We start from the raw sequence: 24,115 nt of genomic DNA on the forward strand, positions 1-24,115 counted from the left end.
ATCTACCATAGATATTTGTTCTTTCAAAAAATACGATGGGAGCGTTCATTCAATTGGAGCGTTCGTCCAAAAATCACTAATCGTATAATCTTTGCTCTAATCACTATCACTGTCACCAGTAGGTGGCTGCAATGATTGCAATGCGAGAATAAGTTTTAATTTTAACATCCTCTTCCAAGTATATCACGGAGGGAATAAACGGAGAATGAAAAAAGAGGTATGTTTATGGGACAGTTTAATTATTTGAGAAATAGATGGTAGCGGGGTCGAGAAAATTAAGATGACATATTTGATTACCTCGGAGGCTACATTGATGGGGGGAGATCCGCAAGCCCACTATCCACCCGCAGATGTTATAGAGTCATTGGAGACTCTCCGTCAGTTGCGCATAGAGGAAATTTAATATAAATATTCCTCAGGAATACAAACTCTATGCAGATTAAGGAGGGGGAGGAGGATGTATGAACATAGGACAATACGTCGTCTCCACACCTTTGGATCCCCTCAATGCCTTTGTTTTTTCATTATTCAAAAACATATATTAATTCAAACAATTTACATAAATAAACGTATACAAAAACAATGACTAAAAAAACTAAAGTAACACAACAAACATAACTTATACGACAAACATAATTAAAAACACGAATATTTACAATGGAAGAACGGCCTTGAATAAAAAAAGACTCCCTGGGTGATCAGAGGCAGAGGATCCCCTTAAGGGGATCCACCCCCTTAAGGGGAGGACAAAACAAAAGAACGTGTGCGTTCCGCTCGGAAGGAAGCACAAACTCAACTGAATTAGCATCCCACATTAACAGTTGCCTGTCCCACTTTATTTTACCCACCTAGGCGTCCGCGCATCTGAGAAGCTCCCAACGCGATACCCAAGTCTGAACAAACTGATGAAAGAGTGTAAAACTCGTACTGTTGGACAACAGATCCACATTCCATGCTGGTCGCATGACCCCTGTCAAACCATTCGGCATCTCATTTCTGGCATCATCCAATAGCTCACAGTGTCACAGAATGTGTTCGGCCGATTGATGGTCAAGCGAGACAACGGCAAGTCCAAGCTTATGAAGCTTGTCTCTAAACTCCTCATGTCCCGAAACCATTTGTGCGGTATGATGGTCAAATACCAAAAACTTACTACACATCCTGTGTCTGATGGAAGGTAAAAAAGACCACGTCCATCTCTCCGTACATGCCATGTCTCATCTATTCTGCCATTGATTGAGATTTACGCCTCGCATAATGTTACATAGTACGCTAAACCTTGTCTCGGAAAGGCGTAGCTCAACACCAACGTTTTCCATATTCTCTCCTCTCCTCACAGAGCGTTTCACTACTGTCTCTCTCGTCTCGAAATATATTGGGAGAACTCCTGCAAGCACAGGAAGAGTCTCAGACGCCACAGTCTGATATGCCCTTGTCAGTGCTAGCAGAGGAACCCTCTGTCCACTAAGAAATGCTAGTCCTGGGCCGCAAACGTAACCTGAGCCACATAGGATCCATGATATAAGATCCGCAGGGCTGAAGAGCGGATTCCCCACTCAACACAACTTAAGAGATGCAAATGGAAAAACAAATTTTTAGCCTTTACCGAGACGGTCTCGATATGCGTGAGAAACGAATGAGATCTGCCAAGTTGAACACCAAGATACCGGACATGATTCTGAAACCTGATGCTCTTCCCGTCCATTTTTAAAACGGGGTTTCTCCCCCTATTCAGGTTCCCACGTAATATCAAGCCAATAGTATTGTGAAGCGAGAATGAGAGTTTGTTTCTTTTACCCTTAGAGTATAAGCTTTTACCCCGTTTTAAGATGTCGTTCAAAGCATCACTAGCTTTCTTCTTTACCATTGCTCTCGATCCTCCAGAGACAAGAAGTAGCGTATAATTAGCATATGCTCCAACTAGGTAGCGGACATGGAATGATGACGATGATGAGAACTTTAGGTTGGTCAACTATCATATAATTAGTAAAAAGTTAGTGTAAATATCACTTTCCTGCTATTTTCATAAAATCTATTTGATGTTCAAACGTGTGTCTTGGAAAGTATTGGTCCGAAGAAAAAAAAAATACGATTTTTAAGTCAATTTTCTTTTATCAGACTTTTGTATATTTTTTTTTCTATAAAACTTATAGGGACGTAAGTAATTATATGCAAAAAACTGGTTTCTTTCAAAATAGCGGCATGAGCGGTGGTCGTTCAAGGTCACAAACTTAAAGTTTTACAAAGAGCCCCATTTAAGTTTCAAAACATCATAACCTTTTTTTTCAGAAAAGTGAAAAAAGTACATACCAAATAACCTTGAACGTCCCATACTTATAATAAATCTCGACAACTACCCGATGGATCCAAACATGGTTTTCACTATCGTGCCCTAATACTTACAAAGCTTCTCGTGTTTTTTATATCTTCGAAAAATAAAAATTAGTACCATCATATTCGTCTTTTACCTAAAATTACAGTAAATTATAGGGTATTTTCCCGCGCTTTTTGGTAAAATTAGGTAATTTTACATCCATATGTGTTATACCAAAATCACCTCTACTGTAACCACTCTGTAGAGGGGGTTGTGGTTATACAGGCTTGCAATGGACACTTCCCACCCGCACCCCCCTTCGTTCCGGATGACATTTTAGGGAACGGACTTTTGTTTGTGGTCAAGGATAGTATAAGTAGGTATTAGTGAATCGTATTATAATTTATAATCCATAATATTATTCATTCAGTCAGAGGCCGTTCGGGCCCATTCGTCGGCTTTTGCACACGAATTATCCAAAGGGTCCAGTTTTTTGCATGACTTCTTCCAGTATAAACTTTATATACTTATACGGGGCGAATCGTTATCCCGCAGTAATTTAATCCCCGTAAGCTAAAACTCTAAAAACGGATTTTCAAATAAATGAAAAATACGAAAATGTTTAAACTTCAATTCAATAGTTTGAAAAATGTGTTGACCCCTTTGACTTATTACTCTACATATACATAATATGTAAAGCGTGTAATGTGGTGAGAGAAAAAAAGCAATTCATTTTAAGATAATTCTCTCGATATTATATATATTTTTAGGTGAATTTCAACTAATGAAGTAAATTTTAGTACTATTTGTAATTGGAAAATGTTGACCTTCACACACTTTAATAGCCATGATCTTGGTATTAAAAGCTAGAAACACAATGTGCTATATCATTTTACAATCTCAATAAAATAGACAATTTACTTTTTAATTAGGCACTCGGGCGACAATACATTTTTTTTGACCACGAGAGGTTAAACTTTTTAAAAAATATTGCAAAACATGAAAGTTTGAGCTAAACATTTTTTTTACAAAAAAACTAAAGTAACGATGTAAAAATAGTACCTTACATTCAAAAGCACACTTATCTCAAACTACTGTTCAAAAAACAAATTGAGAAAATTCCTTTATTTGCAATCTTGGTACCGTAAAAAATGGCGAAGGGTGTCATTTTCTTAGAATTTCTAAAAATGTCGATTAACTCGAAAACTGTTAGACTTTTACTAGGCATATTTTTTTTATTTTCTGGACCATCAGGATGTCCCCTATCTATAGGTATAAGGTTATCTATTCATTACGCCACACCTGTATAGGTACCCACTACGTAGGTATACTTATTACTTACTAATAGTAATGTCATACAATTTTTCATATTCTCACGCTATTACAGTTCTAATTTTTAGTGTTGCACGATGCATGACAACCTAATAAAAAATGAAATAAAAATAAAATTACGACTTCAAGCCTTTACACAAGGTTTTGCACAACTAACGTGACAAGCAATATTTTCGTGAAATCACCGTTTTATCCTAGAATATATCTATGTATTCCAGCAATTCATTGCCTTAATAATATAAATAATTTAAAGTTATTGAATAAAAATATTTTTTGTGTACCTATCTTATTTTTTTAAGATTGCGACCCCCTAATAACTAAGCGTGAATCTCAGTTTGAGAAACAATGGTGTAGTCCAATGTCTTAAGTACCGTTTACACGAGGACAATACAATACAAATACGACAACATTGTCTTTTCCCATCTCTGTGAACAGCCTCGACCGCGCAGGACAGGACTATGTAAAATGATATGTTGATGGGACGCTGGGACAATACGAAAATTCGACCTTAGTCCCCACGTGAGCGCTGCGAAAATGAATGTACAACGATGTTTGTTACGAGCTTGGAGTACGCGCTTAGATGTATATACTCTTAAGTTTACGAGCGATTTCGCGAAAAATATTATTTCTTTTATACCAAGATGTATTGGAACTGTTGGAAGGACGAACTAAATAATAAAAAAGCATTTTTTCTGCCGACATTTTTAACAGAAAAAAATTTGCGGGAGCGACATGCACGCTCCGAGCAGGTCGCTGTTGTCCTACGGTCCTGTCCGTGCGCGTTTACACTAAGACAATGCGGCCGCGCGTGATGGTGGGGGTTATCATATTGTCCCGCAGAGATTGCCCGCCCGTCTATCTCTAGGGTTTTTAAATTTCATATTTTTCCCCATGAAAGTGATTAAAGTTTCTTAATAAATTCAGTTTGAAATAGTTAACTACAATATTTTAACAGTGGTATTGTGCATAGCTAAGTACATTTAATAAACTCTGTAGTATCTCTGGATGTTAATAAAGTACTCCGCAAAAAAACCGTCTATATTTCTGACAAGTGATGTCTTGGCAAAAAGTTGGGTTACTAAGCAATTAACATTGAATAGTTAAAATTCTGTAATTAAAAATAATAACAGGTACTTAGCTGTTGGCGACTGTAACATGCTAATAAATTTGGCCCTTTGAGTCTGAACGAATCTGTGATCCTCTTGGCCCAATGAAATCGGCCTTACAGGACTCAGTTAACCGGCTTTTCGGGCATCGGTTAATTAGGATCTCGGATGCACTATATAATAAGATATCTATAATACAAATTAAAACACGCACTATCGTAGATTCAAACTAAAGATAGTAACTCTTTTTTCAATAAAGAATTTTTAATCATTAATAATAAATTTAATAATATTTTTATGTTTGTTTTGTATTTTTTATTTCCTTTTTTAATTACGACAAAATAAAAAAGCGTCTTATTATCTTTTACGGAATATTTTCTTTTCTCTTTCTTATATTACACAAAAATATAATACCAGTCTATTTATCATAGGAGCAAAAATTCATAATATTTCTTGTATACCCACGAACAGGCCATGCCTTTGTGGGATTTTTTGTTTACCATTTTTACTGTTAATATGTATTTCATTGCTATGTAATTATCCTTTATTTTTTAAACCTCTGTTTTACTTCTTATAAAAATTGTAAAAAAATAATCTATATCGATTATATTATAAAGATGGCGTTGTATTAGTTATGCACATTTTTGCGCCGGCAATATCTGTTTTTTAATGAAGGAGATAATTTAAATAAACCCTTTGATGGTTGTTCTTTTAAAAATATTTTTTTTATTGTTAACAAAAAAGGAAAATCCGTAATTATATTTTAAAATAATATTTAAGTTGATTTTGTTGACACAAAATTGTGTAATCTTAATGAAAAATCAAAAGCACTTTTAAAAAAGGAAAATCAGTTAACATCAAATATTTCCAGCGAAAAAGATTATTTCAAAATATATATTTTTAACATGCATTCTCGGAGTTATTTGTTTAGATGTTAAAATTATCTCCATAATATTTTTCATTTGCACGCTTTTGTTTGCGGCTTGACGATAAGAACGTACTCGCTCGCAACTGCGAGATAGGAGGAGATAGCCATGTGCATGATTTTAGTTGACGGCTAGACTCATAATGCAATGGGGTTAAATTATGAAGATAGCAATGCGCCCCGAATAATCAGATAAAAGCTAATACAGGTAAAAATCATACACACAATTGACCTCTTGCATTATTTGCATGAGCAAAAGATATAGAAAACGTGCCGCGTGCATGCCGCCACGGCCTCTGACTAGAAAAATAATTGTATTGATTGTATTGTCCATGAGTAAACGCTACTTAATACACACATCGCTAAGTTTTTTTTATATATTCGCTGTCATTATTTTTATTTTTCAAGCTTTGGTAAAAGTAAAATAATATTTGAGAGTGAATTTAGTGATTAGACCACTTTGTGCAACTTTGGTAGTTACGCGTGTCGATAGCTTATCAACATAAATGTGATAACTGTTGTAATTAATTGATTTACTAAAAAGAGGGCCAAATTTGTATTTTCATTATACAGTAATCATTTATCGTTTGTTCGATTGTTTATCAAAGTTAATAATTACTAATATTTGGAGTTTGGAATGTCAACTCATGTTGGGTGGGTTGGGTGCGTATTCATGATGGAATTTTATAACATTTGAAATAGATGCATAATAAAATACCAATACAATGCATAATTTAAAAGTTATTATTTTGGTACTTTTCGATTTGAACAGCTGTTGGAATAGATCAATAGATAAAAAAAACTTTCACTCGATTTGACGTTTGTAATTTTCAGATCACTGACAGCTGTTGTACAACCAAGCACTGACATGCATAAATTGGTCGGAAAAGTGGGACATGAATGTGTAAGTCATGATATAGAATATATTTTTATGTTATTTTGCGGAATACGAGGCCCCAAGGATGTCCAGATGGGCGAATGATATTCGAAGGTTTGCCACTGGGAGAAAGTGGATGAGGACGGCGCACAGCCCGAAGTAGTGGAGGAGACAGGAGTAAACCTGTCCTGCAGTGGTCCACATGAGCTGATTATTATCAGTGACCGACCGAAACAAAAATTTCAGCCAAAACCGAAACCAAATTTCGACTTCTGTTCTAGTTTCATAAGTTAGGTCTTGTTTAAATAAGTTAAGTCACTTTAAAACGCCCAAAATAGGCTTTTTTATTATTAAACCTTTCGAGTTCATTAAAATTAGTGCTAAATAAAATACGCAATGAAATTAAAGGCATAAATTTAATGAGTAAATTAGTTTATTTCTAGCACCTTTGTTTTGTTGTGTAACAGTTCTTCAATGTACCTAAGCTAAAGGAACTTTAACTTATTAACTATAAAGGAATTACAAAAATATTAATATGAAAGATCTTAGAACTACCAATTACAGTAAAAAAATCACAAAATCGGTCTAGTTTTTTTTTTATGTTGCACAATATTAATAACTATTTTTTTCAATAGTCATTGTATATTTGAAGATCAGATGACTGATTGATAACATGAAAACTAACAACACTCACCGGACGGAAGCCGAAACAAACTAAAGGTCACAGGCCGGAACCGAAACCGCGGCCTAAACTAGTTTTATTGGCCAAAACTGAAATTTCGGTCGGTCACTTATTATTATTATCATATTGTCTGCTTTTAATGGTTTTCATAGCAAAATATTCGCAGCTAAAATTGTAAAAAATATCCTGAAATTTGTATAAAACTATTGTTAAATAACCACTGAAGTCATTTCTATACTATAATAGTATATTTCAATAAATTTCAATATTTTCATAAAATGATCATAGTAGATGTTAGCATAAGTTGTGCCCGTTTTTTACAAATTTAAAAACGAGCTCCAAAAGTAAAGCGAAATGGTAAAGGTTATATGTCATTCAAAATAAAAATTTCTGCTCTGCAAGTTACTTATGTTACATATAAATAGTTTTATATGATTATAAGCCTTTGAAATGGAATACAAAATTAACAAAAGTGAGCATTTTCAACACCCCTTCTTTTCGTGTTCAATCGAGAGAATAAATCTGCCAAATCTGCTTTCGATATTTGCGCAGTGTACGTTGAAGATGCTATGAATTATTTACTAATTTATTGTAAAATAATGAAGGAGAATGAATACATTATTGACTAACAATATATTTTTTTTGTTGTCTTGTTCTCTTCATTTGTATAAAATACGGACACAAGTTAATGTGTTAATAATTATTTTTATACTGTATGTGTGGGGAATTGTTTGTAACTTTTACACAATAGGTACCTATTCTCATTAATTTTTTAAAGTTATTAAACATTTCGAGAAATTAATGCCACAATACTTAACAATAATTACAAAAAATATATAAAATGATATAACCAATAATCATTTAATAGGCTTCAGTTTTCAATCCTCTGTACCCAGGTACTCGGATACTCAGGTTCGCTAACAAAATTCCTAGTCTATTATTTTGGCAGCAAAGTAATCATCATTCTTCACACAATCACTAAATAAAATTTAACTATTGTTATAGTTAAATTTAGACCGTAGTCTTCCCCAAGAAAGATATCCTTACTTCCCCACCTAATCTTATTTATTTCCTTTACTTTTCTTGTTTAATGCCTGTGTATTCGTTGGCCTCGTAGTTCAGTGGTCAGTGCATTTGCGTAAGATAAACGTTTTCGAGGTGAATTCCTGACATGGTTGACATGAAATGTTTATTTAAAACTGTTTTTTGACACTGCAGTATTTCATGGTCCCCGGACTGGCATCCATAGTGTAAGACCGATCACCATACCTTCATGTAACAAAATGATCGAGATACGCTGCATTTGGTGTTCCAATATAGTTCCCTAGGCACCATTAGGTGCGGATAATATAATTATGATATTCCTACATACTTTTGTGTACCTGCCAATATTTTTTTAAATTGTGAACTTAATTTAGAAGATAATACATAATTCACCCTTACATAAAAAATGCTCTTTGGGCGTAAATAAATGAAAATAAGCAAGTGGTAATTGCAATACTTTTCAGTTTGGATTTCGAAGACTGGCATTTCCAAAATGCTCGCAGCTACTAATTTCTACATCGAGTGTTTCCTCTTCCAACGATTGTGGAGGATCACAAGTCTTACCCAGGCTACCAGTCCCTCCACTGAACCAGACACTGGAGAAATATTTGAAGTCAGTGATTCCATTTTTGAGCAAGCAAGAATTTGAAAACACTTCAAATTTAGTCAAACAATTTGAAGCTGGCATTGGAAAAAAATTGCAGGTTCGGCAACCAATAATTCATTATTTATTCAATAATAAATCATTTTCCATAAAGCAGGTTCCGACCCTAGGCTGATGGAGAATATAGTTCTGTGTGTAAAAAAGAACCAGAACTCTTGAGTGTGTGTTTTAGAATCGATGGGTACTCGGGTAAAAATCCTATAAAAAGAAATCGAGTGGAGATAAGTTTGCCTCGTGGTGCAGCGGCTGGGGAGCTCGTCCACAATGCTTGAGGTTCTAGGTCCGATTCCTGGTATGGTCATCAAATATTTTAAGGTGGTTACTGAAATATGCGTGGAATTGATCACCTTACCTTCATGTAACATATGATCGAGATACCCTGCATTTGGTTTACAAATGTAGTGCCTTATGCACTATCGGGTGCGGATGGGGGAATGATGAAAATGAATAATAAATGAAAATCAAAATTATCAGTAAATTGACATTGAAAGAAAGGAAAAGGAAATATATAGTATATGGTGAGAGTAAATGGTAATGTAGATCAAGGACAGGCAAGAATGAATAGACTTGATCAGATAAATCCAAAGCATTAATCTGGTCATGATAAAGGCGATATATTCAGAGAGCATGTATGACAAGATGTATTAAAGTAAAAGAAGCTTTGATCGTATGTCAAGATAGTCACATGAGGTGCCCCATCCTCGGGGATACAGCCTGATGGTAGTAGCAGAAGATATCTGTGGAGCAATTCTTTCATATGTATTTTGTCAAAATATACATTCAGTGTTTTTTTTTGGACAATATACAATTTAAAAGGTCACTTTTTGCCTTTACAATTGTCAATCAATTAATTCTTTTAAATTAACCTAAATTAATTGATTTTTTTAATATATATTCTTATAGGTGCTTTTGGAAAAGCGAGCGCAGAATTCTGAGAATTGGCTCGCTGATTGGTGGTTGAATTCTGCATACATGGACTTCCGATGGCCAGTGGTGGTTCATTCGAACCCCGGTTTAGTTTTTCCCTTTCAGTGTTTTAGTAATCAAGATGAACAATTGCATTATGCTGCCAAAATTGTTTTAGGTGCTTTAAACTACAAACAGTTAATAGACAGGTGAGATGAGTTTAAATAACTAGAAATTGCCTGAAAATGTTTTTGATTTTCAAACTTTTTATGTATGTACTTTAAAAATAAAACAACTGGTAAAAAATATTTATATTCTATTACTGTTTGTTATCATGATTATGTACTTTATTATATTAATAATGACATCTGAAATTTTTAAGTGATGCCATTCCTCTTGACAAAATGGGAAAGGATCCGTTGGATATGGGACAGTATAAAAAAGTTTTTGGAACTTGTCGTTTACCGGGAATTAAGAGGGATACACTATCATTTAATAATTGCAATTATATCATTGTAATGCACAATGGTCATGTAAGATATTTTTTCTATAAATCCTTTCATTTTTTTACTTAATATAAATATATTTATTTAAATCCATGCCTTTAACACGAAAACTAGATATAAATACCCCAGGATATTATAAAGTATTAAAAGCTGACAAAGCAATAATAATGTTTGCATCATTTTACAATGAATACAAGTGTGTCGCAAATGCAATTTTTATGCCTTTCTTTTTACTTACTTACAAACATCAGACTCATTAATGAAGCTACATAGAAATGAGTGTTTAATGCACCGTAGATAAGCTTACTCACCTTATGTCCTAAAAACATTATGAAATTGTGCAGTGCACTCTTAATGTTCCACGCATGTTCAATGCACCTGGCTCGTAATATTTACATATGTATTTATTTCAGAGTTTCTACTGTCCGTTGTGGGGAGAAGATAATATAATGCTTAGTGAGAATCAGATTGTTCAACAGTTTAAGAAAATTATATTAGCTTCTCAAAAACCAGAACCATATCCTATTGGTATTATGACTTCTGAACATAGAGACGCTTGGGGAAAAGTCTATGATGACATGATTAGAGGTAAATCTTATTAATGAGTTGAACATGCAATTTATGGAAACAACTGAATTAAATAATACCACACCACCCTTTGTAAAAATGGGTAAACGGGTTGTAAATAATTCATTACTAGAAAATGGGAATCAAATTGTGGTAGAGTTGGTTTTGAACCTTACACCTCTGATCTGTGAGTCCGTACACAACTCATTTTATAAATTATTTTGAATTGACTTTGTCAAAACATTGTAAGACTAACTTTTAATATTTTTTATTGGAGTTGTCTAAAAAAATAATTACAAGGATAACGTTTTACTTTTTTCCCTGTTCAATGATGGTTAGGGTTTTGCAGTTGAAACGCCACTTAAAGCATTTTCTTGATAAATTATTATACAAAGAACTATGGACTAGCACTTTAGCTTTAGGTGTTAGTCCACTATTATACAATTTTCTAGTAAAAACATTCCCTAAACATATGTTTCTTATCTGGATTCTTGACCTCTTCTATGGAAGCCTAACCTCTACATTATGTGCAGATTTTTAATATTCAGTTCAGATGGTGAATCTGTCATAGTAGTGACATGTTTGGTAATTAAATGCTTCTAGAACCACAATAGAAGAAGGAAAATAAATTAATTGCTTTTCAAAATACTATATCACCTATTTTTAGATAAGTCTAGTTTATCATTTTAAGATAAATCATATTTTTTAATAAGCTCTAATGTCAATTTATGAATGTTGTTTTTATAGATATTGTCAACAAAGAAAGTTTGAAGGTAATTGAGAAAAGCATGTTTGTTATGTGTTTGGACAAGGCTTCAGGAGGTTTGGATAAAGAGAGGTGGGAGAGACAAACTATTGCAGCCGGTGAAACCATTCACGGTAGGGGCAGTAAACATAATTCTGGAAACCGATGGTTCGATAAGACCATCCAGGTTAGTTGATCAATATACACTTTTAATAAAACAGAAAAGAAATATTGAAATGCATTCCATAATTTATTTCAAATTCAATAAATGTTTTGAGTATGTCCAAATGCTTGCAGACTGGCTGGATTTACTCCCTAGGGAGTTGTTCATATTTAAATTTGTTGCAACAGAGAGGGAAAACATTTTTGAGAAGGGAATATGGGAGTCTAGAAATTTACAGGGCTTATAACCTGCCATTGGCTGGTTTAAGTGGCCACATTACACATTTGGACATACTCAAAACATTGTTGAAAATTTACTACCTGGTAAAAGAAGAAGTATACAAAATTGGAAAATTGATTTCAGGCGTTGCCTAATAGGTGGATTGGTTCAGCCGGATGAATCTCACCGTATGATAAAGGTTTCAGCTCTTTTACTTCACAAAAGTCAACAGATGGAAGAGTTGAGGAAATGTGAATGTTCAAACATAGGCAGAATGGTGAATGTTACACAGTGTGTAAAGTGGCCACTTAAACCAGCCAATGACAGGTCATAAGCCCTGTAAATGCCTAGACTCCCATATTCTCTTCTCAAAAATATTTAATATTTTCCCTATCTGTTGCAACAAATTTAAATATTTCAAATTCATTAATTCAGTTCAATATTAGATACAGTAGCAGTCAGGTTAGAAATAGCCCTATTTAAACCCAATCAAACATTTGTGAGCAATACTTGGAGCTAAAATACAAAGATTGAAACCCTAGATAGCAAAAAAGCTGAAGAAAGAACTAGAAAATACCGTAAATAAAAAATAAAATTTCAACTTCCAAAATTTAGTATTGATATAATTCTGAATAAAATTGCAATATCTCCAATACGATTAGTAAGAATTGTTAATAAGACATTAATAAAACTAAAGATGTTTGATTCAATCCTAGCTCGAATATAACGCGGCCTCGAATATAATGCGGACCTGAATATAATGTGGCTTTGAATATAACCTCTGCGGGTGGGCGCGAAGGCGGCCTCTGTGGTGTAGTGGTCAAGACGTTTTACTCACAAACGGAAGTTCCAGGTTCGATTCCCGCGAGAATACTAAAAAAATATGTGATTTTTCTCAAGCCTGGGTGTTCTGTGCTGTAATTCACCACTGTAATTGGGCCTCCTGGCCTGTTGTGGTGCAAAAAAATGTGAAAAATAACGTGACCTTGAATGTAACGCGGCTTCCAATGTAACACGGCCTCTAATGTAACGCAGCTTTGAATGTAAGGCGGCCTCGAATATAACGGGGCCTTGAGTATAACACAGCTTTGAATATAGCGCGGCCTTGAATGTAACATTTTTTTTAGAAAAATATTTTAAGCAAAAAACATTACGTTATATTCGAGCTAATACGGTACGTGGGATAAAGAGATTTTGGAAACACCTATAAATTCATTGTTGTCCTGAATTTCTGTCGCCATTAAGGCAAAATGAGGGGTCACAAAATATCGAAAATTGTATTATTTGGTATTTTGTGAAAATGTTAATTGAAATTTTACAAAAAATAATGTGTATGGGTTGATTAAAAAAAAAACGCATATTCCTCTCATTTTAATGAAATATGTTAGGACTGATCTTAATTTCATTTTGTAAATATTGCAATATTTAAGTAAAATTTACACTTTAATTTGTGAAGAACCTCAAAGTATTAAGCAATGCAATTTTTGTGACCCCTGCTGCTGTATACTTAATTTTTTTTTTACACTTTTTGATTGTATTTTATTTGATTTATTAAAAAAAAATAAAACGTTTTTTTACAGTTTATTGTTACTCAAGATGGAGTAAATGGTTTGACTTATGAACACTCTCCTGCTGAAGGTCAACCGATTGCTGTTTTGACAGATCACGTTATTGATTTTATCAAGTAAGTAAAAATAATGTCTCAGATGTTACCGTTTATTTTAATCAATGGGTAATTTTAAATGAATTGATAAATATATTTTAAGGCATAGATCGATGAATAAGAAATCAAAATCTGTTTCATTATAACTGTATCAGAAGATAATATTGTATTATCTAATCAGCTTAGAAAATAATTTTATATTTTTGAAAATAAATTTTTGAGAGATAAGAAAGAATATGTTTCACAGAATTCAAATTAATTATTATAATTTTTCATGCTTCTACTAAACATTTATTTAAAAATAGTTTTTAAAAATGTACTAACTCACCATTTTCTTTTCGTTTCAGGAAAAATAATAATTGTGAGAATGAGGGTTCATCCTGTGTCCCAAATGTAAAAAAGCTTGATTTTAAGTTATCGCTAGAAAATAGAGAATACATTGAAAAGGCAAAAGAAAATATAGATAAGTAAGTTATAAATACCAAATTTTCTGTGAAACAATAATGAAAAACATTAATTTGGAAAAATTTCAAAAATAATAATTTAAATCTAATTTTCTAGATTGGTGAATGAATTAGATTTGAACTGCTTTACATTCCAAGTATATGGCAAAGATTTTATTAAATCTCAAAAGATGAGTCCCGACAGTTATCTTCAAATGGCGATGCAATTTGCTTTTTACAGGTAGGTAATCAGAAATATTTTATTTAAATCAAAGGGAATAAAAAATAAGTATATTTAAATTTACAAGTTATCGTTTCTGGAGTTGAAAAATTGGACAATATTTTTACAGATTGCATAATGTGCCCGGAGCACATTATGAATCAGCAGCAACCCGTAAATATATAGGAGGAAGAACTGAAACTATACGATCTTGTTCTGTAGAGTCTATAGATTTTGCTAGGAAAATGCTGAACCCAAATACACCTGCAAAAGATAAAATCCAAGCACTCCATAATGCCGTTAAAGGACACAAGGATTACTCATTACAGGCATGTTAACATCAGATATTACAAATCAAATTTTTAAAAATAATTTTGGTATAAAATAAATATTTATATTCCTGCGATAAACCAAGCCTTTTAAATTTTGTGACTAGTTTGGACCCACTCACCAATAGACACTCCTCCGTTCCATCCATCAAGAGCCCTGCGCATATGTATTCCCTGTAGAAATTTAATAGGTCAGGAGAGAGCATGCAACCCTGCCTTACTCCCTTTTCAATGAGTAAACCTTTAGTGTGCAGAGCATTTATTCAGATATTTGCCTTACTGGGGGTGTAATCCATGTATTAGTTTCAAATGGGATGACACTCTCATATCCCCGAGTACCTACCTTCCATAGGCATTATCAGTTTACACAGTCTAATGCTTTTTTATAGCCAATAAAGCCCAGGACAGTTGACGTCTGGAATTCTCGACTCTTTTCTCTTCTTTTCACAAAACCAGCCTGCTCTTTTGGAATTTGCCAGCCAATATAATTGTGTAGCCGAGCTTTCAGTATTTATAGCAATATTTTGCTGGTGTGAGAAATAAGTGCTAAAGTTTGATAATTTTCTTACTTTTTGGATGATCTCTTTTATAAAAATACAAACAGACTCCGTCCATTCTTGAGGTAAATAAAAATATTAAAAGCAACATTTAATGTTATTTTATCTTCACAGGCAGTTAATGGATTTGGAGTTGACAGGCATTTGCTAGGATTGAAGTTGATAGCAATTCAAAACGGGATCGAAATACCAAATATTTATTCTGATTCCGCCTTTGTCAAAAGCACCCATATGCGCATATCAACAAGTCAGGTAAGATATAAAATTGTGTTTTAATAATTTATATTAGGTGTACAACTTTGCTTCCGGTGTTTTCCTGTAGATGGCTTTAGCGGTAAGAAGTGGTCGAAATAAATAGATCATACACGTCATGTAATAAACCTAGGCATTTGTTAACATAACCTCATAGAAACATTAGTCGATTTGTTTCTGCATCATAAAGTTATTCTCGTTTGAAAATGACAGTTTACGAGCCAAATTCTCTTCATTTGTGGGAGGTTTTTTTTCTGTTTCAATATGAAGAAATCTGCAGCTGAGGCTCATCGAATGCTCTGAAATACTTATGGTGAGGCCGCTATTAGTGAAAGAATGTGTCTTGGGTGGTTTCAACGCTTCAAGAATGGTGATTTTCACATTATAGGCGGTCATAGCGGTGGAAGAGAGAAGATTTTCGAAGATGCAAAATTGGAGGGATTACTTATTTTTATTTTTATTGTATTAATTTTTCATGCCCATAAGGCTTTTACATACAAGGAAGTTATATAAAACATGAGTATATAAACAACATAAAATTTAAAAAATACAATTTAAAGTCATAAAAGATAGAACAATGTTTAGAAGTAAAGTTGGTGTAAAAAAAGAAGATGAAGACTCGTGTCAAAGTCAAAAAGAATCGGCATGATCATCCCAATGATCACTCCCAAGTGACTCAACAAGCAATTTCAAAACTAATGATACAGAAGCAAGGAAATTGGGTACTGTAAGCGTTGAAACCGAGAGATGTTGAAAAGTGTTTGTTTGCTTGTGAACAGTTGCTTGAAAGGCAAAGACGGAAGGGATTTCTTCATCGCATTGTGACTGGGGATGATAAATGGGTCTATTAAGATAACCCCAAGCGCATAAAATCATGGGGATTTCCTGACCTTGCTTCCACGTCGACGGCCAAACCAAACATTCATGCCCCTAAGGTCATACTCTGTATTTGGTGGGACCAGCTCGGTGTAGTGTATTATGAGTTGTTAAAACCAAGTGAAACAATCACGGGCGATTGTTATCGGACGCAATTAATGCGATTGAGCCGAGCATTAAAAAACAAACGGCCGCAATACATTGAGAGACACGATAAAATGATTTTGCAGCATGACAATGTTCGATCCCATGTTGCGAAAGTGGTCAAAAGACATACTTGGAAGCGTTGAAATAGGAAGTCCTACCCCACCCGCTGTATTCTCCAGACGTTGCTCCCTCTGACTATCACTTGTTTCGATCAATAGCACACGGCCTGGCTGATCAGCACTTCCGGTCTTATGAAAAAGTAAAAAATTGAATCGATTCGTGGATTGCTTCGAAAGATGACCAGTTTATTCAACGCAGGATTCGTATACTGCCCGAAAGATGGGAGGAAGTAGTGACCAGCGATGGACAATACTTGTCAATACAGTCTTGGTAAAAATGTGATATAGAACCACCTGAAATGCAATAAGATAATGTAGATGAGAGATAAATAATATAGTACCATGGAAGACTCGATGAACTGAAAAAAATCTAATAATAATAAATAATAAGAGTACGACTGTGAGCATTAGTACTTGATGAATGTAAGAGGAGAAACCTGGGGCCTGTTTTTTTACAGAAATGGCATGTGGCTCTCCCTGTTCGGGAAGGGAAACCGAATGTCAAATAAAATATTAATTATATTATTTTAACTTTTCAGGTTGCAGCAAAGTGTGATGGATTTATGTGTTATGGTCCATTAGTTCCAGATGGATATGCAACTTGTTACAATCCTCGGGATGGTGACATTAACTTTGCTACGTCAGCTTTTAAATCAAATCCTGTAACAGATGTTGGAATGTACAGAAAAGCTCTAGAAGATTCTTTAATGGATATGCACAATACATTACTCCAAGGAACTCAATCTAAACTCTAAAGCTTTACAAACATATCGAATTTAAAATATTTAACTCAATCACAGTTTAATTGTTGTGTCTTCTATTCTTCCAATAGTGCCTAATTCAGTATGAAAATTACCGATACTGATTTTCCATATTATTGGTTATTATAATTATTGATCTACTGGGGACGAGAAACTAATAGATATATGTATGTATATTTTTAGGTACACATATTATAATATATTGGTGGTGATACGTAAGAAAAATTAAAGTCTCACAAATTCAAATTCAAATTTATTTATTCACAAAGTAACATAACAAATAATAAAGGATTTAAGATGTTAAATTGGAACTTTATATCAAACCAAGAACCCTTGAGCAATGGTTCGATATTATTAAGGTATAATACTCTCTAATAGCAAAAGTATTTGCCTCTTAAACATAGTTTCACTAATGTGAAAGATGTCGATCTCCAAAGTGATAATGTTCAGCTGCTTGACTGCTCTTCCAATCGGCATGACCAGAGGCAGGTTGGTTCTGGAAACCGGGAGGTAAAACAGTCTGTGCTGACGCTGTCGGAGATAGCCATCAGGAACATAAAAATTGATACTCTCTAAAATGGCCGAGTTATCGATAAATCCCCTTAACAGTCTGAATAAATGGGTCAGTGTAGACCCATCCCTTCTAAGTTGTAAACTATTGATCCCAAGCATACCCAAGAGGAACCCAGTGGGATAGAGCCACGGATAACTACCATACTCCCTCATGTAGAGATACCTAAAAAAAAAATTCTCAGCCCTCTTCAACATGAGGGAGTATCTCGCTTCGTGCGGACTCCATATCACCGATGTACTCTCAAGCCTCGAGCGAACCAACGAGTTGTACAAAATTCTGAGTGTACGGGGATTTTCAAAAACCCTTCCAGTTCAGAGAATAAAACCCAACATCTTTAGTGCAAGGTCACATGTTCTCTCGATGTGGGCATGAAAAGTCAATCTGCTTTCATAGATTACTCCAAGATCCTTAATTGTTGAAGCACGGATGAGTTGGTGGCCACCCATTGCGTATCTGTGATATACAGTGCGCAATGCTCTAGTGAAAGATAAAATTACGCATTTTGAAATATTGAAATACATTTGATTGATATTACTCACCACCGCTTTTATGTATATATTTTTCTGCTGTATCATATTATAATCATATTCTTGAATTCTTATGCGAGATAAGTAAAAATAGAACACCCACGGTGGAGATGGGTCATAAATCACCAAAATTTAATTTTGGAAATATTTATGGCAGATACCTACTGAAATTCCATGGTTTATGTTCCATTTTACATATAAAGTTTTGACACTTTCATTGAAGATTATCATGTGACTTATTAAATGCAATAAAAAACTGTTATATTATTTATTTTGAAATCATCAATGTCAAAAACTACTCAGTCAGTGATGGGTGGGCAAATGTAAAAAAACCTCGGTCATTCATTTCAGGCCAATTTTTGATATAGTTGTATTTAAAATATGAATTTATTGTTTAACAGAAATAGACACTAATAAAATTTGAGTCGTGAATGGTAGCAACAATTTTTCGACGACATTAATAAATTATTTAAGTAGTACCTACATAATAATTTATGTATGTTTTACTACAATGTTTATAAAATTTAATGACTTGCCATTGGTTTCTATATGTGTAATTAACTTTTATTTAATGATGATAATAAATTTTGTACTTTCATATTATGTATGCTTTTGTTTTTTTTAAGTCCAAAAATTGATTAAATCACTAATTAAAGTGATTCATAGAGAGATAATATTTAGTGTCCCTTGCTTATTTGATAAAAAAAATCTTGCATCTCTCATTACAGCTTCAGATTCTTTGAGATTTTTATGCTACAGTAGTATCATATTCACTCTATTAAGTTTTGGGATAATATTTCTGATATAAAGGAAAAACATATAAAATGAATTGTTTCTATATTAAAAAAAAAATTGTTTTTAATAACCCACAACATACTAATCCAGAAAAATGAACCATCAGAATCTAAAAAGCTGTGAAAATCTATGAACCTGGATACTAAATGGTTTTCATTGGTGTTTTGCATCATTGAGACCTAAATGACACAGGCAGAAAAAACAGCAAGAAGTGTTCATTTAATAATTATTTTAAATATATTTTTAGTCATAAATACCAAATAACTTAGATCTAAATTTATTGCAACAGAGAGGGAAAACATTTTTGCCAGGGGAATATGGAAATCTAGGCATTTACAGGGCTTAAGACCTGGTTTGGCTGGTTTAAGTGGCCACTTAACACACCGTGCAACATTCACCATTCTGCCTATGTTTAAACATCCACATTTCCTCAACTCTTCCATCTGTTGACTTTTATGAAGTAAAAGAGCTGAAACCAGACTTCCATATTCCCTTCTCAAAAATGTTTTCCCTCTCTGTTGCAACAAATTTAGATCTAAATAATTCCCTAGGGAGGGAAATCTGGTTAGTCTGCAAACGTTTGGACATACTCAAAACATTGTTGAACAAATAACTGCAGGATTTTGGAACATTGAGTCATTCAGGAGTTCTTTGATCTTCTTCTGGAAACCTGTCAGGGAAGATCCATAGACATTGCCTTATTTACTGTATGGTCTGCCGGTCTCCGTTTTATGTGCCTGTACCCATCTTTGCTGTCTCTCTCTCTGTCGACGCACACACCCTGACTTGAAGAGTTTAAGCATACGCTAGCGAAAAAATCGCCGGTTCAGCTATAGCTCCCGCACCCAACCCCTAGCTGCGTAAGCATCGCCGCCTGTCTTAACACTCTGTCTAGGACCTGGTTTACACAGCATTCTGTCAAGTAGGAGGCACTTTCGGCCAGATCACGGAACGAAGATCCGGTCTGCAAGGCGAAGCTAGCGACGATTCTTGACTGGAGCCACAGAGAAGTGGAGGATGAACCCGAAGAAGTAAAATACTGGATTCGACTAGTTATTTGACCATGTATATTATAGATATGGTCCGCACATGATTTACCTGGAAAAACAAGTTTGGTTTACTCTAAGAATCTGCAGTACAGGAGTTCTTATTCTGGTTAAAATCATGTGCGCAAGAATCTTTCCCAGAATGTTCAGCAGAGTTATTCCACAGCAATCATTACACTTCAAAGGGTCATCTTTCTTGTGAAGTTCAATGATGGTACCATGAAATTTTATATTAAAAATAAAATTCTTGAGACATTTTAACGCCCTGATGATTTAATTGATGGCCGGAGAATGGTCAAGAATATTTGCTGCTCTGGGAATACTGATTTGAGCAGCTTCTGTCAGGATATTGACAAGGTCCGAGGGAGGTGGGTGATTAAGGACTCTGCGGAAATGCTGACCGTCTCACTGCAATTGCAAACAGGGCCTGGGGATGGTGTTTGTCATGCCAGATATTTAGAGTCTGATTTTAAATAGATTTTGGAATCATTTCTGTGAGATGCCTCTTTTGCTGCATTTATTTGCAAATCCAGGAAGCGTTATTTGTCCATGTGAGCAGATCTCTTGACAATTTTGTCTCGGTTTCAGTGTTTCTAAAAACGATTCGATCGGGGTCTGTTTCACAGTCTCTCACTGCTTTCAGTTTTGCTAAAAAGTTTTACTTACCATTGTTTTTATTTAACAACTTTTACAACTATAAGTAAATAAAATACATCCAAACATGTTTTCTCAAATATGTATTTATATTCTAAAATTCTAAAATGAATAAAATAAAACTATTTGTGAATAAAATATAATTATTTAATCTTAAATATTTGATTTAAATTTTTCTTGTGTCTGAAAGTACTCGCACTATGGCCCCAGCTCCCCCAACCTGATAAGCCTTTTCATGCCAGAGCAACAAATGTCCACTGGATCCTTCTGAAGGGTATTCAAATCCTCGGTAGAGATATTTCATTAGAACATCCACTAAATCTCTATCCAATGCCATCACGGATTCTTCTATTTGTGCAGACTTAATGGCCAGTAATACTTTGAGCGTTAGTGTTAATGCATTATCCTAAAAAATGTTTCTTTGTGTAAAAATACTGTTCAGCAGAAATAACAATTCATTTGGATGAGAAGAGAGCATATTATATCATCATCATCATTCCCTTTTCGCACCTAATGGTGCATAGGACATCATTTTTGTTACATGAAGGTAAGATGATCAGTCTTATGCTTCAGGTACCAGTCCAGGGACTATGAAATATTCTAGTGTGAAAACCACTTTTAAATGAATATTTCATACCAACCATGTCCGGAATCGAACCCGAAACCTCTTGCATGGTAGGCAAACGGGCTGACCATTACACCATGAGGCCTATAATAACTATGCTTTTCAATTTGGACATTGATAAATGACATCTTACTTAATATTAATGATGTGTTACAATTTAAATCAATTATGAAAAACTTTAGGCTGCATTTAGTAAATAACAATGAGTTCGATCCACAATAAACAGAACTTATATCCTTGTAATCTTTGAAGATACAGATTCAAGAATTTATCACAGTGAGCATATTCCTATAAGTATTGATAATATCAATACACAGGGTTCGTCAGGAGGGTTTACTACTTTTTTTGTACATTGAGGGAGAAAACCCACACCACCTGCAGCTGTCCTGGGGGATGAATTTACTTTCTACATACATTTTTTTTCCCAAGTGATTTTAGTCAAAATCTAGGGCAAAAAAGTGCGTGCAATCAACACATATACACGATTTCTCTACCCTAGTCTCCCTCAATGCCTCCATTACAACTTTATTGAAAAAAAAAAAAAAAAACATACACAAAGTTATCAAACATTACACATCATGACATGTGAAAATACAAATAAAAATATTTACAGATACGATATCGCCCCCGGAGGGAGTGAACAACACAAACAGTCAACACTTTGCCCCCACCACGGATGATCCAACAGTGCACGCACCCTACCTCCACAGAAATATGCTTGAGTTAATTTGCCGCACCCCTTAACTCCTCCCACTGTGATACCCAAGATCCCATAAATTGTTTAAAGGCCTTGAAATTTTCTGTTAGAGAAAAGATCTATGCAATACACAGGTCTCATCACTTCACTCCGACTTGCGATCATAATGTCTCTTTCATAATGTCGCATTGCCACAGGAAATTTCTGCAGATTGGCGTTCGCCACCGGACACACAGTTTGGGCAAGGCCAAGGCTATGCAACTTGTCCCTGAACTCCTTTTATTTTATACAACTTTATGGAAAATGAAAACAAAACGGATTAATGCTGATAAATGTTTTATTGAATGTTGAGAATTATGCATGGAAGACAATGTCAGCTAAATGTTTACCTCTATTAGCCTGACAAATGCTGGTTCTTTTCATAACATTTTTCATCACATTTTCACAAATTTCAACAATATTTTATTAGTTTCCCCACAAATGTTCTGTTTAAGTTGCACAAGTGTTTCTGGTTTGTTGACACAAACCTTGCTCTTTAGATATCCCAAAAAAAGAAGTCCGAGGCAACAGCCTGGGGACCGTGGAGGCCAATCGACATCACCATTTCTTGAGATAATTTGTTATGGAAACAAATCTTTAAGTAAATTCCATTGTAACATTGGCTGTATGTGAAGTTGCAGTGTCTCATTGGAATCACATGTTGACACTCACAATCACACATCAAGCCCAAAGCATCTAGTTTTAGAGTCGAAAAGTTATCAATAGTGTTACAATAACATTTCCAGTGACAGAAAACCGTAACGCCAAGTTGATTTTTTTCCTTGCCCCCGTCTTTACCTCACGATTGCCAAATATGAACTGTCAAAATTCATGTTTACCAAAATGGCGGCCAAATAAAGTAGTAAACCCTCACGGCGAACACCCGTTATTATGTACTTCAATAAAAAAAACCTATTTTTGAACTGATAATCTTGTGTGTAAAGACTATAAATATTATAGACCTATTCATTTATATATTTTTTAATGAACATAAATTACAGTGCTTTCAATTTTAAAACATCACACTTTAAACCATTTTCATTTTATAGATAACATTCACTTACCTTTACTTGTTGGTTTTTCGAGCCAAGGGGTGCACACTGAAGAACAGTTTTGAGAGCTTCAATATGTTTTCCTGTGTATATTGAGTTAAGGAATTAGTAACGGATTTTGAACAAGAGGTATACAATGGCAACAGAAGAGGATGCTTATGTACTTATAAATATTGTCTTAATCTCCAAGGTTTTTTTAAGCTATGTTAGGGTTAAACAATTACGTAAACGTATATAATTAGTTAGTTAGTTTTAGAGCAAACAAGAATTGTAACGAAGCTGAAGCGTGGAAAATTTTGCAGGCAGGTAAAAACGTACATATTTTAAATCTATTGCCATAAAATATGACACATCCTGAAAAAAAAAGAGTAATGTTTTTAAGAAGATATTTAAAAGGATATTGATTCAGAAGTAGAGATATTTCACTGTCATCCGGGCCAGTTGGTCCTCCTTGATCTGCCTCGTCTTCTTTAAAGTTGTCTTCGTTAAATTGATCAACATCAATTTTTCGAAATTCTGAACTGGAAGTGTTCTTGGCCATTTTTTAATACAATACGGAATTCGAAAAGAATCAATTATAATTTCTGGTATTCAGCAGAGCGCTTTCGTTGATTTTCGGCTTTCGGATGACAGGCACAGGCACGGCACTGACAGACAAGTTTCGGTTGACAGCGCCCAAGTAATCTATG

The 24,115-nt window shown here is 34.3% G+C and overlaps 2 protein-coding genes across 4 annotated transcripts; one reads left to right on the forward strand and one right to left on the reverse strand.

Annotated features, from left to right (window-relative positions):
- The first annotated feature begins 5,758 nt into the window (after positions 1–5,758).
- On the forward strand, positions 5,759–19,123 carry CRAT (Carnitine O-Acetyl-Transferase). Of its 3 annotated transcripts, none has more exons than XM_088236178.1 (13): positions 5,759–5,885; positions 6,512–6,581; positions 8,745–8,984; positions 9,848–10,059; positions 10,233–10,383; positions 10,770–10,944; positions 11,671–11,855; positions 13,631–13,734; positions 14,061–14,180; positions 14,275–14,397; positions 14,507–14,705; positions 15,377–15,514; positions 17,196–19,123. In XM_088236178.1, the coding sequence occupies exons 2-13, from the start codon at positions 6,546–6,548 to the stop codon at positions 17,409–17,411; spliced, it is 1,899 nt and encodes a 632-aa protein (XP_088092304.1). In that variant the 5' UTR covers positions 5,759–5,885; positions 6,512–6,545; the 3' UTR covers positions 17,412–19,123. The 3 variants fall into 3 exon arrangements, with proteins under 3 accessions (XP_088092304.1, XP_088092303.1, XP_088092302.1); XM_088236177.1 differs by lacking the exon at positions 5,759–5,885 and adding an exon at positions 5,897–6,340 and having other exon boundaries at positions 14,507–14,709; positions 15,381–15,514; XM_088236176.1 differs by lacking the exon at positions 5,759–5,885 and adding an exon at positions 5,897–6,340.
- Positions 19,124–21,079: 1,956 nt separating this feature from the next.
- Arpc5 (Actin-related protein 2/3 complex, subunit 5) lies at positions 21,080–24,115 on the reverse strand. The gene is made up of 3 exons (XM_088236179.1): positions 23,827–24,115; positions 23,439–23,510; positions 21,080–21,419 (listed from the first exon to the last, which is right to left on the reverse strand). The coding sequence occupies exons 1-3, from the start codon at positions 23,965–23,967 to the stop codon at positions 21,180–21,182; spliced, it is 453 nt and encodes a 150-aa protein (XP_088092305.1). The 5' UTR covers positions 23,968–24,115; the 3' UTR covers positions 21,080–21,179.

Source organism: Micrasema longulum, unplaced genomic scaffold (genome assembly GCF_059751315.1).
Source record: "Micrasema longulum isolate JH-2025_06_02 unplaced genomic scaffold, ASM5975131v1 h1tg001519l, whole genome shotgun sequence".
Classification (NCBI taxonomy): Eukaryota; Metazoa; Arthropoda; class Insecta; order Trichoptera; family Brachycentridae; genus Micrasema; species Micrasema longulum.

What these genes read in the sequence shown, in the direction of transcription:
- CRAT (XM_088236177.1), top strand. Translation starts at nt 6,315, where the DNA reads ATGTCAACTCATGTTGGGTGGGTTGG. An exon ending in GGTTCGATAAGACCATCCAG is followed by an intron (nt 11,856 to 13,630) that starts GTTAGTTGATCA and finishes GTTTTTTTACAG; the next exon opens with TTTATTGTTACTCAAGATGG. An exon ending in GCAAAAGAAAATATAGATAA is followed by an intron (nt 14,181 to 14,274) that starts GTAAGTTATAAA and finishes CTAATTTTCTAG; the next exon opens with ATTGGTGAATGAATTAGATT.
- Arpc5 (XM_088236179.1), bottom strand. Translation starts at nt 23,967, where the DNA reads ATGGCCAAGAACACTTCCAGTTCAGAATTTCGAAAAATTGATGTTGAT. An exon ending in TATCTCTACTTCTGAATCAA is followed by an intron (nt 23,511 to 23,826) that starts TATCCTTTTAAA and finishes TCAATATACACA; the next exon opens with GGAAAACATATTGAAGCTCT. An exon ending in CGAAAAACCAACAAGTAAAG is followed by an intron (nt 21,420 to 23,438) that starts GTAAGTGAATGT and finishes AACATTTTTTAG; the next exon opens with GATAATGCATTAACACTAAC.